Consider the following 14,657-nt stretch of genomic DNA (forward strand, 5'->3'; position numbering starts at 1 on the left):
AAAAAAAAAAAAAAAAAAGAAAAAAAAAAAAAAAAAAAAACAAACAAAAAAACGGGCAGAGAGAACCCTAGGACAAATGGTAAAAGCAAAGCTATACATAGAAAATCACACACCAAAGCATACACACACACACTCACAGAAAGAGAAAAAGGGAAAAATATATACATATCTTTGCCCCAAAAGTCCACCTCCTCAATTTTCGATCATTCCTTCTCTATTCAGGTATTCCACAGATGCAGGGTGCATCAAGTTGACTGTGGAGATTTAATCCACTGCTCCTGAGGCTGCTGGGAGAGATTTCCCTTTCTCTTCTTTGTTCACACAGCTCCCGGGGTTCAGCTTTGGATTTGGACCCGCCTCTGCGTGTGGGTTGCCTGAGGGCGTCTGTTCTTCGCTCAGACAGGACGGGGTTAAAGAAGCAGCTGCTTCGGGGGCTCTGGCTCACTCAGACCGGGGGGAGGGAGGGGTACGGATGCGGGGCAAGCCTGTGGTTGCAGAGGCTGGCGGGTCGTTGCAGCAGCCTGAAGCGCGCCGTGCATTCTCCTAGGGAAGTTGTCCCTGGATCCCGGGACCCTGGCAGTGGCGGGCTGCACAGGCTCCCGGGAGGGGAGATGTGGAGAGTGACGTGTGCTCGCACACAGGTTTCTTGGTGGCGGCAGCAGCAGCCTTAGCGTCTCATGCCCGTCTCTGGGGTCCACGCTGATAGCTACGACTCGCGCCCATCTCTGGAGCTCTTTTAAGCAGCGCTCTGAATCCCCTCTCCTCGTGCACCATGAAACGAAGAGGCAAGAAAAAGTCTCTTGCCTCTTCGGCAGCTCCAGACTTTTTCCCAGACTCCCTCCCTGCTAGCCGTGGTGCACTAACCCCTTCAGGCTGTGTTCACGCTGCCAACCCCAGTCCTCTCCCTGGGATCTGACCTCCGAAACCCGAGCCTCAGCTCACAGCCCCTGCCCACCCCAGCGGGTGAGCAGACAAGCCTCTCCGGCTGGTGAGTGCCGGTCTGCACCAATCCTCTGTGCAGGAATCTCTCCACTTTGCCCTCCGCACCCCTGTTGCTGTGCTCTCCTCCGTGGCTCTGAAGCTTCCCCCCTCCGCCACCCACAGTCTCTGCCCGCAAAGGGTCTTCCTAGTGTGTGGAAACCTTTCCTCCTTCACGGCTCCCTCCCGCTGGTGCAGGTCCCGTCCCTATTCTTTTATCTCTGTTTTTTCCTTTTTCTTTTGGCCTACCCAGGTACGTGGGGAGTTTCTTGCCTTTTGGGAGGTCTGAGGTCTTCTGCCAGCGTTCAGTAGGTGTTCTGTAGGAGTTGTTCCACGTGTAGATGTATTTCTAATGTATTTGTGGGGAGGAAGGTGATCTCCACGTCTTACTCCTCCGCCGTCTTGAAGCTCCTCTCCACACTTATTTATTATTTACTATTTATCCATCCAGATTTTTCTCTATGTATATTCAAGAAAGCCAGGACACACACACACATTTATTTATTTACTTACTTATTTATTATTTATCCATGTAGATTGTTCTTTACATATATTCAAGGAAGCCAGAACACACACACACACACACCTTTATTATTTATATATCCATCTAGATTCTTTATATATTTTTTAAAAAGCCAGAAAATGAGTAAAGGGTGGGGTTGGGTATTTAATTTCTCCAGGAAAATATTAGATGCTTGGCTAATATGTTAGTTATCACATATTTTATAGGTACCACATATTTTTTCATTATGTTATGCAGTTCTTTATGAATTCAAAACCACTGGTCTTAGTTTTGATTGCCATTATGATTCCATGAATAATTTTGTTTACCCTCTTCTGCCATTAACTTCTTCCTTTTTGTAGTTCTTGATTTATCTGGAATCCATTAGTGTATTTTTTGAGGTATGGATCAAAAGCAGTTCTTCTCCACATATATTTAATTGCTTTTATATGTTTTTATAATCTGTGTGTTTTCCCTTAAGTTTTGTTTAATCATGTGGTTTAGGAAGAGAGGTGGGGGTCAGAAGGGGGAGGAGTCTAGGTGTAACAAAACAGGGGTGTATAGGGTACTTCAGTTTCCTTGCAAAGTGGTTTGGTTAATAGCTCTAACACCATATTGTCTACGTTATAAGTAACCCCCACCCCCCAAAGCAAGCATTTGTGTCCCACTACCAATTGGGCCAGTTCCACCCACTACCCAGTGCACCTCGGAGACCTTGTGAACTCTGGGCTGGATGTGTAACTATTCAGGATAGTGTGCTTCCAAGGTGAGTTTTTAGGTTGTGTGTCCATCATTACCCCAGATCATTCCATTTGGTCATCATCTCCCATGTGTAATTCCCAATAAGCGACTGTGTTTATGTCATCACCATGTCACATGAACCCCAGTAACTCTTCAAAACTGGCGCATCATTAAGAGTCCCTTTTTCAGGTTTTCTTTTTCTAAGGAGGGGGGCAGCTGGCAATCTGTTGGTGTTTTTCTTCCAGTTTTATTGAGATATAACTGACATACATAAGTTTAAGGTATGCTGTATAATGGTTTGACTTACGTATATTGTGAAATGATTACCATTATACATTTAGTTCAGGTTTTCTATATGCAGCCTATTTTTCTACAACTCTAATGTTATTATGTTTTGAAATTTGATAGGTTGAGTGCCTCATTTGTCACTTTTCCTTAGATAACTTTCATGATCACTCTGATATTGTTTTAGTGTTACTTGGCATTAAAAACATCTGTATCCTAATTTCTCTGCACGTCATACCTGACTATATTTGGGGTTTTTTTGTCCTCACTAAAGTTTTAATAATTTTCTATTAATAAACCTCAAATATTCCAAGTAAAGTTTATATAAAAAAGTTTTATATATTGTCAGTAGAATCTCTATTGTGTGGCTTTAATTTATATGTTAAAGTTTTGCAGCTTAAAAAGTTTATTATGTCCATAGAGTCACTATTAATTGTGTGGCTTTATTTTATACATTGTTTGCAGCAGGAATTATTTCATTGATTTCCTGGAGTATTCTGGGTAAATAATGGATACTGGGTTGCTTGATTGATGTATTCATTATATTACCCCCACCACTTCCCCACTTACCCCTCCTCTTCCCACCCCCAACCCCATCCTCTAGACCCCCTACCCTCCTAACTCCTCCTTCCCCCCTCCCCCCTTCCTCACCCCTCCTTCCTTTCCTCTTTCCCCCTCTCCCCTCTTCTTCCCTCCTTCCCCCTCTCCCTCTCCCCCTTTCCTGTCCTCCCCCCCACCCTGTTCACTTTATGCCAGTGTATGCTGAAATGATCAAGACACAGTTTGCACTTAACCACTAAATCTTTATTGAATTTTTACTCTAACATCAGTACAATATTAGTAAATAGAAATACAGAGTAAAGAGAAAACAGCAATAAAATGGGGAAGGGTAGGGAGGTGGGACAGGGATAGGTAGGAGGTGTAGAGTTAGGGAAAAGGGGCAGGGGTAAGGAGGAGGGCTACTGACAGGGGCCTAAGCAATGGTTCTTATTCATCAGTTTCCTGTAACTTCCATGAATCTTTACCATTCATCATTATCAGTTTCACTCCAGCAACAACTTCTCAAAGGGCATCTGTCTATCCTAACTCTCTAAAGGCTTTGTTTACAATCTCAATCCCTGGAGTGAATACCCAGGGCAGAGAGGCTCTATTAAATTATTTATCCAATCATCTTTGAACTTTCTCCCACTAGGTTTTTATCCATGTTCAATAGCCCTAAAAAGATTGATCTCCCTGCAGTTCCCTCCGAATTTGAAATCTTTAGGGGTAGCAATCATAGGGTAAGGGATCACAAGTAAGTACACATGTCCACTTACAGAGATATCTAACACATTATATCATGCTTTTTAACTAATCCCACCCACTTAAGATTACTTAATAGTCCCTCCCACTCTAAAATACTTATGATTATATATATCCCCAATTACTTATACTGATTACACAAAGATATAAGAACAATGCAATTTTCCACAGACCAATTTGATAGCATTCTACAATCTGAAACAACAAAGAACTTTCAGTCCCAACAGATGTGCATTCTTTCAAGATGAAAACGCAGCATGGTTCCCATCAGGCTCTTCATCTCTGCAGGTGGTCCTTTATCTCTGCCCAGGTCTTTCTAGCAGAGTGTTCTCTGTTGTCAGTCTTGGAATTCTATCTGATGTTAGACATCTGTGGTGGATGATGACTGGATCAATTCAGGAGTCCAAGAGGTACCTGCACACTTAAACAGAAATCCAGACTGCACTATGTAGATGTGCACCTGCAAGTTCACTGTGCTAGCTCACATGATTTAGTCCAACTAATTCTCCATTTTCCAGTATCTAATACAAATACCTCATTGCTCAAACTAAACTGACCCTTCAGAAATGTATGTAAACTTCCTGTTTCAACAACCTAACATGGTGACCTTAGCTAGTTCTCTCCACATCCACCTAACAATGGGAGCTTATACCTTCTTCCTTGATTTTTTAAATTAACACTGAAAATTTGGGCCAAAAGTCAATCAATTTTGCCATTTTGTTTCAAAAGGTAGACTGTTGGCTTTGCTTAATAATTTTGATGTTTTATTTATCTCCTTTGTTTCTATTTTGCTCCCTTTCCACCTTCTTTAGAGATTTAATTCTTTGCTTTCCCCTTTCTGATGAATAAGGCATTTTGTTGGGAAATGCCAAAAAAATTGTATTCAATTAAAATAGTTGACCAACAGCAATGAAATAAATCACATGAGCGAAAGGAAACTTAATAAAATTCTGATTCTACAGAATAACTTTGAGATTACTTATCCTTAACACCTACACTTCTAGATAGCATATATAGCTGTAGAGCATAGTACACACTGCCAAACAGGTTTTCACAAGCTTTATGAAACAGCCAGAAGCATGTCAGGGACTTCATCCGTGAGTTGTTCACCCACACCACCATGCTCTCCCTGACAGTTGTTGTTGCCACATTTCCAGACTTCTGCTTGTAGTGATGGCAAATGTCCATGTGCACATGCCAGGGCTGCAGACAACAGCCCATTTCTAGGCCCTCTGCAGCTTGAAGATCAATTGACAACTGTAAATGTGACATAGAACAACTTAAAATTCAAATGTATGGAGGATGGATTGGTATCTGAGGTAAACTGAAGTGATGCTTCAAAAAGTCCAGAAGCACAAATGCACCATTTAAAAAGTAATTACTCTAAAACACGAGTGACTGACAAGCTTTCTGCTTCCATTGGGGGGGGGAAAAAAAAAGGAAAAGTTGTTTTGAATTAAATAGCCAATTAGGTATCTTCCTTGAATTTGTATATCATTTTGTGTGAGTTTTTAAAGGCCCAATCAAAAAAACATTGAAATTATGGATGATGTTAAAACAGAAGTTTGAAGATGAACAGGATGAACTATTATACAGATACTCCAGTTCTGAGGAGCCTCTCATTCACAGTGTTGTAAGAGTTCACAGTAAAGAAATATTTCACACTACCTTACTCATCAATTTTAATTAATTTAACAGTAAGACTTGGATAGTACTTTGTAATTCAATGGAAATAACTTTTGAAAGCAGAGTCACCACTTTAAAACACTGTTAAAAGGACACTATCAACCTACAGCTAAAACTTTTAAGTATTTAAACATGCAAGGATAAGGGTGGGTGATAATGAATATGTGAAAGATGATGTTGATGAAAAGTGAAACTTCACCATTAGACTCCTCTTCATGACAGGCATTTTGAAATGTACACCATGTTGTTTTTCTACTGCTCAAACTGTTGGAGACTGTGTGTTGAAGCACATGCTCCGAGAAGCCTGCCTCTTTCTTCTCCATGCATGGCAGCAAAATAGTCTTAGCAGCCAGGCAGGAAGGATGACACAAATCCTGCAGCAGGGTTAGTAGCAGTAGTAAACAGAAAGAGAGAGGTTAGACAAACAGTTCAAGGTAGTAGCAAGGGACCAGGCTAAAGGAAGTCAGGCAGTCCCAGGTTAGCACAAAGCGTCCAGGAGACACCAGCTGATGTCACTGGATTGAAGACAGCTCGTGTTGTCTGTTGCTTTGAGTTGCTTTCCGAGGCCTTTCATTCCTTGGCAGCTTATCGGCTCCATCCCCTAGAGGGTGCTAAAATCATTCCCCCTCCCTAAGCATCCTAGTGCTACAGTCTAGTGAGGGGAGACGATGAAATGCCCAGATGCAAATGGAGGCAGAGACATGGATAGATGCTCCCAAGACTTCAGGTGATGCTCTTCCAGCCAATTAACAATGCTCTTGAAAATTCTTCCTGAAGTTCCAGGTCAAGGTGGTAACATTAACTCTGAGTCTCCCCTTTAAGAGTTGGGTACGGGGATTTAGGAGTCCTTTTGATTTGCTACTCGTTAGCCTTCATACATGACGGAGACAAGATCACATTTCACAAACATCTAACACACCTGGAGCCACCAACAGTCTCTGGTTACCAGGTTTAAGGTTTTGTGGAAGCCATTGCTGGCATGGTGATGGTAAGGTGTTGTGACAAAGCCAGAGTTATTGGGTACATGTGATTTGCACCAGGATGTGAAGGCACACTCAAACATGCCAACATCCAACTAAGTGTACTTCCTTCCGAGGCCTGAGGTGTTTCTGTTGCAAGGGTTTTGCCTGCTCCTGGGGGAACCAGTCGAGTTGCTGCTCCTTGCATCATGAAAGTGGAGTTTGAAGATGGTGAAGTTTCAAAGGGTGCAGCAAAAAGATCATGGAAGCCGTTTCACACTGCACCAATAATTGTGGCTTCCTTAATAAGGCCTCGGTCCTCCAAAGGTGTAAAGAGAGTACCGAAACTGCAAGAAAAGTCATGTCCTCCTCCTCCTTGTCTCCCCCTCCATGAAGAAAACAGCATGTACTGTGTTTGCATCAGCTTCTCAGTAACTATTAAATGAGGAACCTGGTAGCCAATAATTCACATGGTGACAGAGGTTTCAGCAGGTAAAACCCAGGCTTCCAGGGTTTGCTGGGAAGTAAACTTATTACAAATTTTAATTAGATTGGCAGTTAAGGTGGAAAACAGAGATAATTTGTTGGTAAATATTTTGTCACTCCCACCAAACAGTGGAGGTCTGTTGGTGCTTTAGGATGTGCCCCAGTCCAGGGTGGCCCTGACCTTCTGTAGCCGTTTCAGAGAAAACCTGTGCCTCAGGTTGGTCTGAAGGTGCAATAGCCCAATTTAGCACACAGTCACTGATTGAGAAGCTGAACAGGAGTTCATTTCGAGGGCAGAGATCCTGAAGGATATGATGCGTATTTACATGGTGCTGTAAGACGGCGGCGGCGGCGGAGGTGGGGGCGGTGGCGGCGGCTGCGGCGGTGGGTACTGGGGCACCGGTGGCTGGCGGTACCAATGCGGATTCCAGGTGATCATCACGGGGACATACAGTGATCGCCCCTGTCCATCTCGCCCCACGGGGTACCAGGCGAATCCTACCGGGTAGGTCGGGTACGTGGCATATGCAGGGTAGGTCGGATATCCTGGTATTTGAGGTACGTATTCAGTGTACGTTGCCAGGTGAGCTTGGTCTTCTAAATTTGGAATAGACAGTCGAGGATACTGATTCTGGATGGTGAAATTGTTGGGAGCTCGGCAGTCGTAAGAAACTTGCAGTTTCCACCCCCTTTTCACTTGGAGAACTTGGGCTCCGTTGGGTGCGACGGTGGGAGTAATGAGCCCGTCTTTCACGTTTCGGGCCACAAAATCTCGCAAAGCTGCCATTTCGGGTTCCGACAGTGAGTACACGTGTCCGCTGGGAATACTGTGTGCTCCAGGGATCATTTCTATGGTACGGTCAACCAGACGGTGGTCTGGGTAGACGTTTTCATCTACTGGAGTGTACACATTCTGGACGTAGTAATACCTCACGGGTTGGTAAACTCTGTATCCTTCCACCGGGTAATAGAATGATGGTTGTGCTGGTGGTGGGAGCGTGGGTGGTATCGGAGAGTACATCCGGCAATGGTATCGGCAATATTCGGAATCGAAGACGATCGATCGGGTGCTCCACGTGATGTTGGGATCGTGTGTGCTCAGCCAGCGCACCCCTAGGACGATGGGGAAGAACGGAGACTGAGTCACATCGAATGACAGCACCTCACGGTGATCTCCCAAGTCGACGATCAGGTCGTGCGTTTCGTGAACAACTGGGCCCGATGCTATGGGACGTCCATCAATCGCTTCTACAAGTATTGGCCAGTCCTTGACTCTCAGAGGAATGCCATTCTGGGCAACGTATTCGTGATCAATGAAGTTGCCCGAAGCACCAGAATCGATCATGGCTCGGACAAACAGGGTGTGTCTGCCCGGAAGATGAATCTGGAGCATCACTTGCAAGTGTGGCGATGAAGCAGCATCATCTTGTGGGGACCTTATTAATTCCGGCCCGGTCGCTGAAGGTCCCTCTACAGCGGGGCCGGGGAGTTTCCCGCCGGCGAAGCCTTCGAGGCCTTGGCAGGACAGTTGTCGGCGTAGTGACCTCCATTCCCACAGTAGAGGCACAGGTTCAGCTTTCGGCGTCTTTCTTTTTCTTCCTGGGTCAGGCGCATGCGGGCACCTCCCACGGGCTCGGTCGGATCTACCTGGTGGTGGCTGTTGACGTGAGGCATCACCAGCGCACGTGGCGGGGAGCGCGGCTTGCGGGCGGCAGCTGCCCGGGCCAGCCTTCTCTCGATGTGGATGCACTGGCCGATCAGTGCGGACAGCGACTTGGCGACTTCGAGGCGCGACAGCTCCGCCTGAATGTGGTCGCTGAGGCCCTCGTGGTACTGGTCAATCAAGGCAGGCTCGTTCCAATCCAGGTCCTGTGCGATCATCTGGAAAGCGTTGGAATAGTCGATGACTGACCCCATGCCTTGGCGCAGACGTCTGATCTTGCGTTTGGCAGCCTCACGCCGCTGAGGGTCTTCAAAGACATGCTTCATTTCGGTCATGAAGGCTGGGTAGTTGTGCATCAGGTAGTGTGATCGCTCTAGCTTGGCGGAGGCCCAGCGGGCAGCACGGCCGGTCATCATGCTCGTCACGAAGCAGACGCGCACGCGATCAACAGAGAAATCTCTGGTGCTCTTTTCCATGAAGAGCTGGCACTGGGCCATGAAAGGCACCAGCATGTCTGGGTTGCCGTCAAACTTCTCGGGAAGGTCTTCTGGGCTCTCTTCCTCGATCGGAGTGGCTGGGGCAGCAGCGGCTGCAGCTCCACAGAGCTCAATGTCATCTTCCTCCTCCTCAGGGGCGGGCTCCACCTGCTCACGGAGGGAGGTGTTCTCCTCTGTGAGTTTCTGTACCTGGTTCTGCAGGTTGTTGTTCTCCTCGGACTGCTTCATGACCTTCTCTCTGAGGTTGTTGATCTCTTCAGAGAGATCCTCCCGCCTTCGTTCGGCCAGGTTGGGGTTGTACTGGCCCCTTTGGCCACTGCAGGGGGAGTTGGAGGGGGAGGCAGGATCGTTGGGGGGAGGAGGAGGAGGAGGAGGTGGGCAGTCGGGCCCCAGGGTGAGAGGTGGGGTGGGAGGAGACCTCCCAGGTGTAGCTTCACTCCGGTGGGGATGGAGGCCTGGATCCTGGCCTCCTCTTCCACCCTTTCGCCTTTTGGTTTTCAGAAGCTTTTTGTTTCTGTAAGTGAAGATAAAAGCATAAATTCAACATATGCATTTAAAGCACCACAATGCAAAAAAGATTTTATCATTTAAAGTATCTACTAAAGTACTCTAAACACATGACTATTTAAAGCATCTCTTTGTTCTGCTTGCTCACATCAATAGTTAATAAACAGACAAAAGCCCTGCAAAAAAGATATTAATCAGTAGGACAGTAGATAATGAAAAGCATCCTACTTTTTGATGTCCAAATGACTTTTTCCTCCTCAAGAACCACCTGTTCATCATGATTCAACAATACACAACTGTATCAACAGCACTATGACCTTTACTGACTAATAAAGAATGAGGAGACACTCCAAACAAGAAGTTTTATAAGGAGAAAGCAGAGCAAGAAACTTTCAAGCAAAGATTGATAGTGGAAAATTACACAAAATAAAGTCAAAATTATAACTGTTTATTATTAGAGAAGTTACCTGAAAAGTTGCTACTATTCCAGCCAATAGAAAACCAAGAAAAAGAAGTGGGGGGGGGTGAGTTAAAAATCACAGTGCCTGTATTCATCATCCTGGGGGCAGAGGGGCACTCTGGCCCACTGTCGCGACCCTGATCCACCTCTACAGAGAAGGCAACTAGTCATCAAAACAAACAACTGCCATCAAACCAGTGGGATTGTCTAAATTACTTTTCGGACCATAATTTGATTTCCCAAAGAGAATTCCCTTTGGGACAGAAATGGCAATGAGTAGCAACCTGTGTAATATCAGTTTCCCTCCTTATTATGCAGTCAATCAACAAATATTAATTGACGTCTCCTAGGAGTAGCTGGGCTATAAAATGGGACATTCCAAGAAGCCCAATAATAGTATACCTCAAACTTATAATAAGGATTTAATTAAATAATGCAGGTAAAGCACATAGTGAGTGTTCAATAACTGTTAGCTGATATTAATAAAGTTATTAACAAAGAACAGAAACTTTAAATTTCTGTGTAATGAGGCTGCGATTAAAACAGGGAGGGGCTGCAACTATGGCAACCTGGGTATGCACATCCCACTAAAGATACTAATTTTTTTTTTTTAAATACTCTGTTGGTCAGACAAATCCCAGGGCCTCATTAGACTTGCAGGTCACCAGTGTGCAATCCCAGGTTTTTAAACAAGGTTTGTCAATACATCCCCACCCAAAAGTTTGTAACTGAGAGCGGGATGGGTCACTCCTAGCGGGGTGAGTGACTGTATGTGTGTGTGGGGGGAGGGGACAGGGGGGTTAAATGTCCTAATTATGGGTAGGGTGACAATAAATCACACATATAATAAATCAGCACACAGGGCCTGATTACTTCCTGGAAATAGGGTTAAATTCATTTCGAGTAATTATTTTAACACTTTGATGATTTTTTTAACAGGCATCAAATTCTCATATTTGGAAAACTGTAGGAAAGTGCTCAAAAGTTTAAAAATATAATATGTAAAGCAGGCAGACTGCCTATTCACTACATTTTAACTTGGCAGTCCTGGTCACCTGTTCCTCTCTGACCCATCAAGGTAAAAAATGGACACCAAATTAATTACGTAAAATAAAGCCACAAAGATAAACGTGTTATTTCAGAGAAGTTAGGTGAAAAATAGCTAATATTTCAACCAATAGTGTACAAGGGAAAAAAAAAAGGTGATGGTAATCAAACGTGATGCCTGGCTGTAGAGAAATACCCCTTCCTCCTTCCTTCCTAAGACCCCTCCTCATTCTTCAGGCCCCTCCCCTGCGCCAGCCCTGCCATCCACAGCCATTTTCCCTTATGCCCTGGACTGTGGGTATGGCCTCATCAAGGAGTGGCTATACAGCAAGTAGAGTCCTTAAGGGACAGAATTACTGTGCCATTTTAATAGTTTCAAATGCTACTTAATTACTTTAATAGCTTAGGTTATGGAAACAACTAATAGTTGACATGCAAGATAAAATCTTCAAGTTTAGAAAAAAAATCAGAAGATGTAATTAACACATCATAGCCTGTGACACTGTTTCATTTCCAGCTGCTTAAAGACAATTATATTGGTGACACTCAGAATATGAGGTCACAAAATAATGCAATTTTTATTAATTAAACTTAAGAGTTTTAATGTCCCATTAAAAAGCAACTAATAAGCGCAGGTCAGGTGACTCAGGTGTCACTTCTGTCATCAAGACACTAATACTTAAAAACTTAGAGACAAGACTTCTGAAAAGGCATTCACAGCATGGCCTGGAGCAGCGTGACCCAGGTCAGGAAGGTTAACAACCTATATGTCAATCACAGTCACTGGGGTGGGCTTTAATGAGGCCCAGGTCTGATGGTTTTCACATCTGCAAGACATGATAGGAGAGAAATAACAGTACATTAGGAAATCAGCAAACAATCACTGTATTGTTTATGGAAACAAAATCAATAAGAGTTTAAAATTCAAATGCTTTTGGTGACAGGAAGGAAATATAAAGGTGAGAAGAGACTGGAGATAGGAAAACAGGAAGGGGCTGCAACTATTTAACTTGGGGATGCATACCCCACCCCCCCAACTTTTAATTCTTGTAAAATTTTTAAATACAGTGCCGGTCAAACAAATTCAGGGCCTTTTTTAACCTAGGAGATCACCAGTTTGAGGCCCTTAACTTTTACCAATATCAGGCCTAAGGTCTACACCCCCGGGGTTTGTAATTTTGGGGTGGGACCCTAAGTCCTAAAAGAGTTAACTGCCCAGAACAGAGTCGTTTAACCATTAAAAGTGATAGGGCAGTGGGCAGGCAAGTCAACAATGTAAGTAAAGTTTACAAATGTTTAAACAGCAATTGGAGCACCAGTTAACATGGGAACAGGAGAACGGTAACTTGACTTGAATATAGGACTATGGCTCCTTAAACGCCCCCTTAGTAGGGGCTGGACTGGGGAGGTGGGTCAAGGGGCCCCGTGCCTAAAACCTGGAAGGACACACAGCATAAAGCTAAGTTCCCTGGGTCAGATGCCACCTTTACACACGAAAAAGAGTTCAGTATTACTCTGTTTAAGAAGTAAAGACATTTGCTTCATCTTTGACTCTTCACAATGACTTTTGAAACTTTCTATCCCCCGCAACCCCCCTACAAACACACCAAAGTGCAAAAGTAGCCAAAACCCGCCATACATTAAACATCGCACTAGTAAATGACACTTCATTAAACAGTGCTTAATTGTTTTACATTTGCAAACATCCACATTTCTTTTTGAGAGCTATGAGTACATTTGCGAAATGCAAATTCTAATAATATGCACATTTTTCAAACCATTGTTTTGAACCTCTTTAAAATGCAGATACAAATTCTGAAGAGAAGAGGGGTCAGGGTGGCAAGGTGGGTAAAAGGGGCCTGGGGACTTACTGAAAGGTGTAATTATGATTAGCACATGTTATCCATAGATTGTATACTTGTTGGGGGCTGGGGGGAGGGGTGATTGGTGGGGTGTGACAGGGTTTTGGGTGCTGCTAAATGCCCCTGTAACAGTCCTGGCTCATGGTTCCTAACATATGGAACCAGGTTTTAAAATTTCTTCATTTAGTTAGAAACATAAATAGCGGATTGGCAGTTAGCTATTTGTTTGTTTTATATAGATATTTTTAAATGCCAGCTAAAACCTTCAATCTATATTTTCTCATGTAACCACTTTGTTACGTTACACAAATTTTAAATGACAATTATGTACCATTAAATAATCCACTTGCCCCAAATTTAAATAATTAGCTTTTGCTTTTTAGTTTATAAAAAAGCTAATTATTTTGAGTGTTTTGAATTAATTTAGCTGCTCTGAATTATAATTACTGCTTACATTATTGGAGCTTAAAAATTTTTTTTTTTTTTTCTGTTTTAAAGATCCTGTTGAATGAGAGAGAGATAAGGCAAGCAATGTCTTGGACAACCCAGGACAGCAAAACACCATAGGAAATAGCCAGGAGCAAAAAACCAGAAAACAACTGCAGACACCAAGGAAGACACTGAATAAACCAGTTTACTCTGGTCATTTAACACTTATTTGTGCCTACAATGTGTCAGGCACAATTATGTAGGCAAGTTAGCCAGGGCTAATCCCCTAAAATTCCAAGAAAAAAATCCAGATAAACACCTCATCCTTGCTCAGAGGCCAAGCCAGTAGCACCAACAAAGTCACTTAAAACTCCTGTGAAACAAAAGTTCAAGTTGTTCTTTATTTTGTAGCCACCAAAGCATCTGATTCCAGTAGGTCCCACCACAAAGGTCCACTAGTGTATCAAAAAAACCTTGAGTTTTTTAGTTGTAAAAAATTAAAATTTTAATTTAAAATTTAATGATGTTAAAAGTATTTAAAATATTTTATTTTTCATTTGCAGTAAAAACATTTAACTAGATTGCCTTTAGAGGCGCCAGCCACGTCAGCTTAGAAGCACCCTTCATAAGCCACTATCAGGAGTTTAAATTGTGGGATTATGTTATTTAACATATGCAAAGTGCTTATTAATGCCATGTATAATTACTATTGTTAATTGTTCTTATTTATTATTCTTATATTTATTAGACACTGGTGGATAAAAAGCAAAACCAGCGCAGAAGAGAAACCGCAGCAGCGAAACCGCAGGAGAGCTGGGCTGTGCAGCCAGGCGCAGGCAGCGAAGACGCAGGCGCAAAGGAAAGGTACCTGATGGGAGGGGTGGGGGGCTCACACTGCGCAGGCGCAGGTGGGCCCTGGGGAGGTGGGGCCATAGGCCAGCCCAGAAGAGGCTGGTTCACGGCGGGGCCAAGTTTTCAGAGGTGCGGTCTGGAGGAGCCACTCCAGAGAAGGGGGGCTCAGAGGGAGGAGGGGTCTAGGGGAACGGCCTCAGAGGAGGTGGGGTCTAGAGGAACCGCCTCAGAGGAGGAGGGCTCGGGGAGACGCGGGGTTTGGGGAGGCAGGGTCTAGAAGGCGCGCTCTGGGAAGGCGCGCCACAGAGGAGGCGCGCTCTGAGTAGGTGCTGGGAGGTGCTAAGCCTGTTCCGAGGAGATACTGCAGAGAAGGCGTGCTAGGATGGGCGGGGCAGGTCTGA

At 44.1% G+C, this 14,657-nt stretch overlaps 1 protein-coding gene across 1 annotated transcript; it reads right to left on the minus strand.

Moving 5' to 3' along the window:
- Window positions 1–8,142: 8,142 nt before the first annotated feature.
- Window positions 8,143–11,478, minus strand: PEG10 (paternally expressed 10; the record flags this gene model as incomplete). Its single annotated transcript, XM_082632972.1, has 2 exons — window positions 8,143–9,613; window positions 11,471–11,478. The coding sequence occupies 2 exons, from the start codon at window positions 11,476–11,478 to the stop codon at window positions 8,410–8,412; spliced, it is 1,212 nt and encodes a 403-aa protein (XP_082489098.1). The 3' UTR covers window positions 8,143–8,409.
- Window positions 11,479–14,657: the final 3,179 nt, after the last annotated feature.

Source organism: Mesoplodon mirus (assembly GCF_964341445.2).
Source record: "Mesoplodon mirus genome assembly, chromosome: 9".
Classification (NCBI taxonomy): Eukaryota; Metazoa; Chordata; class Mammalia; order Artiodactyla; family Ziphiidae; genus Mesoplodon; species Mesoplodon mirus.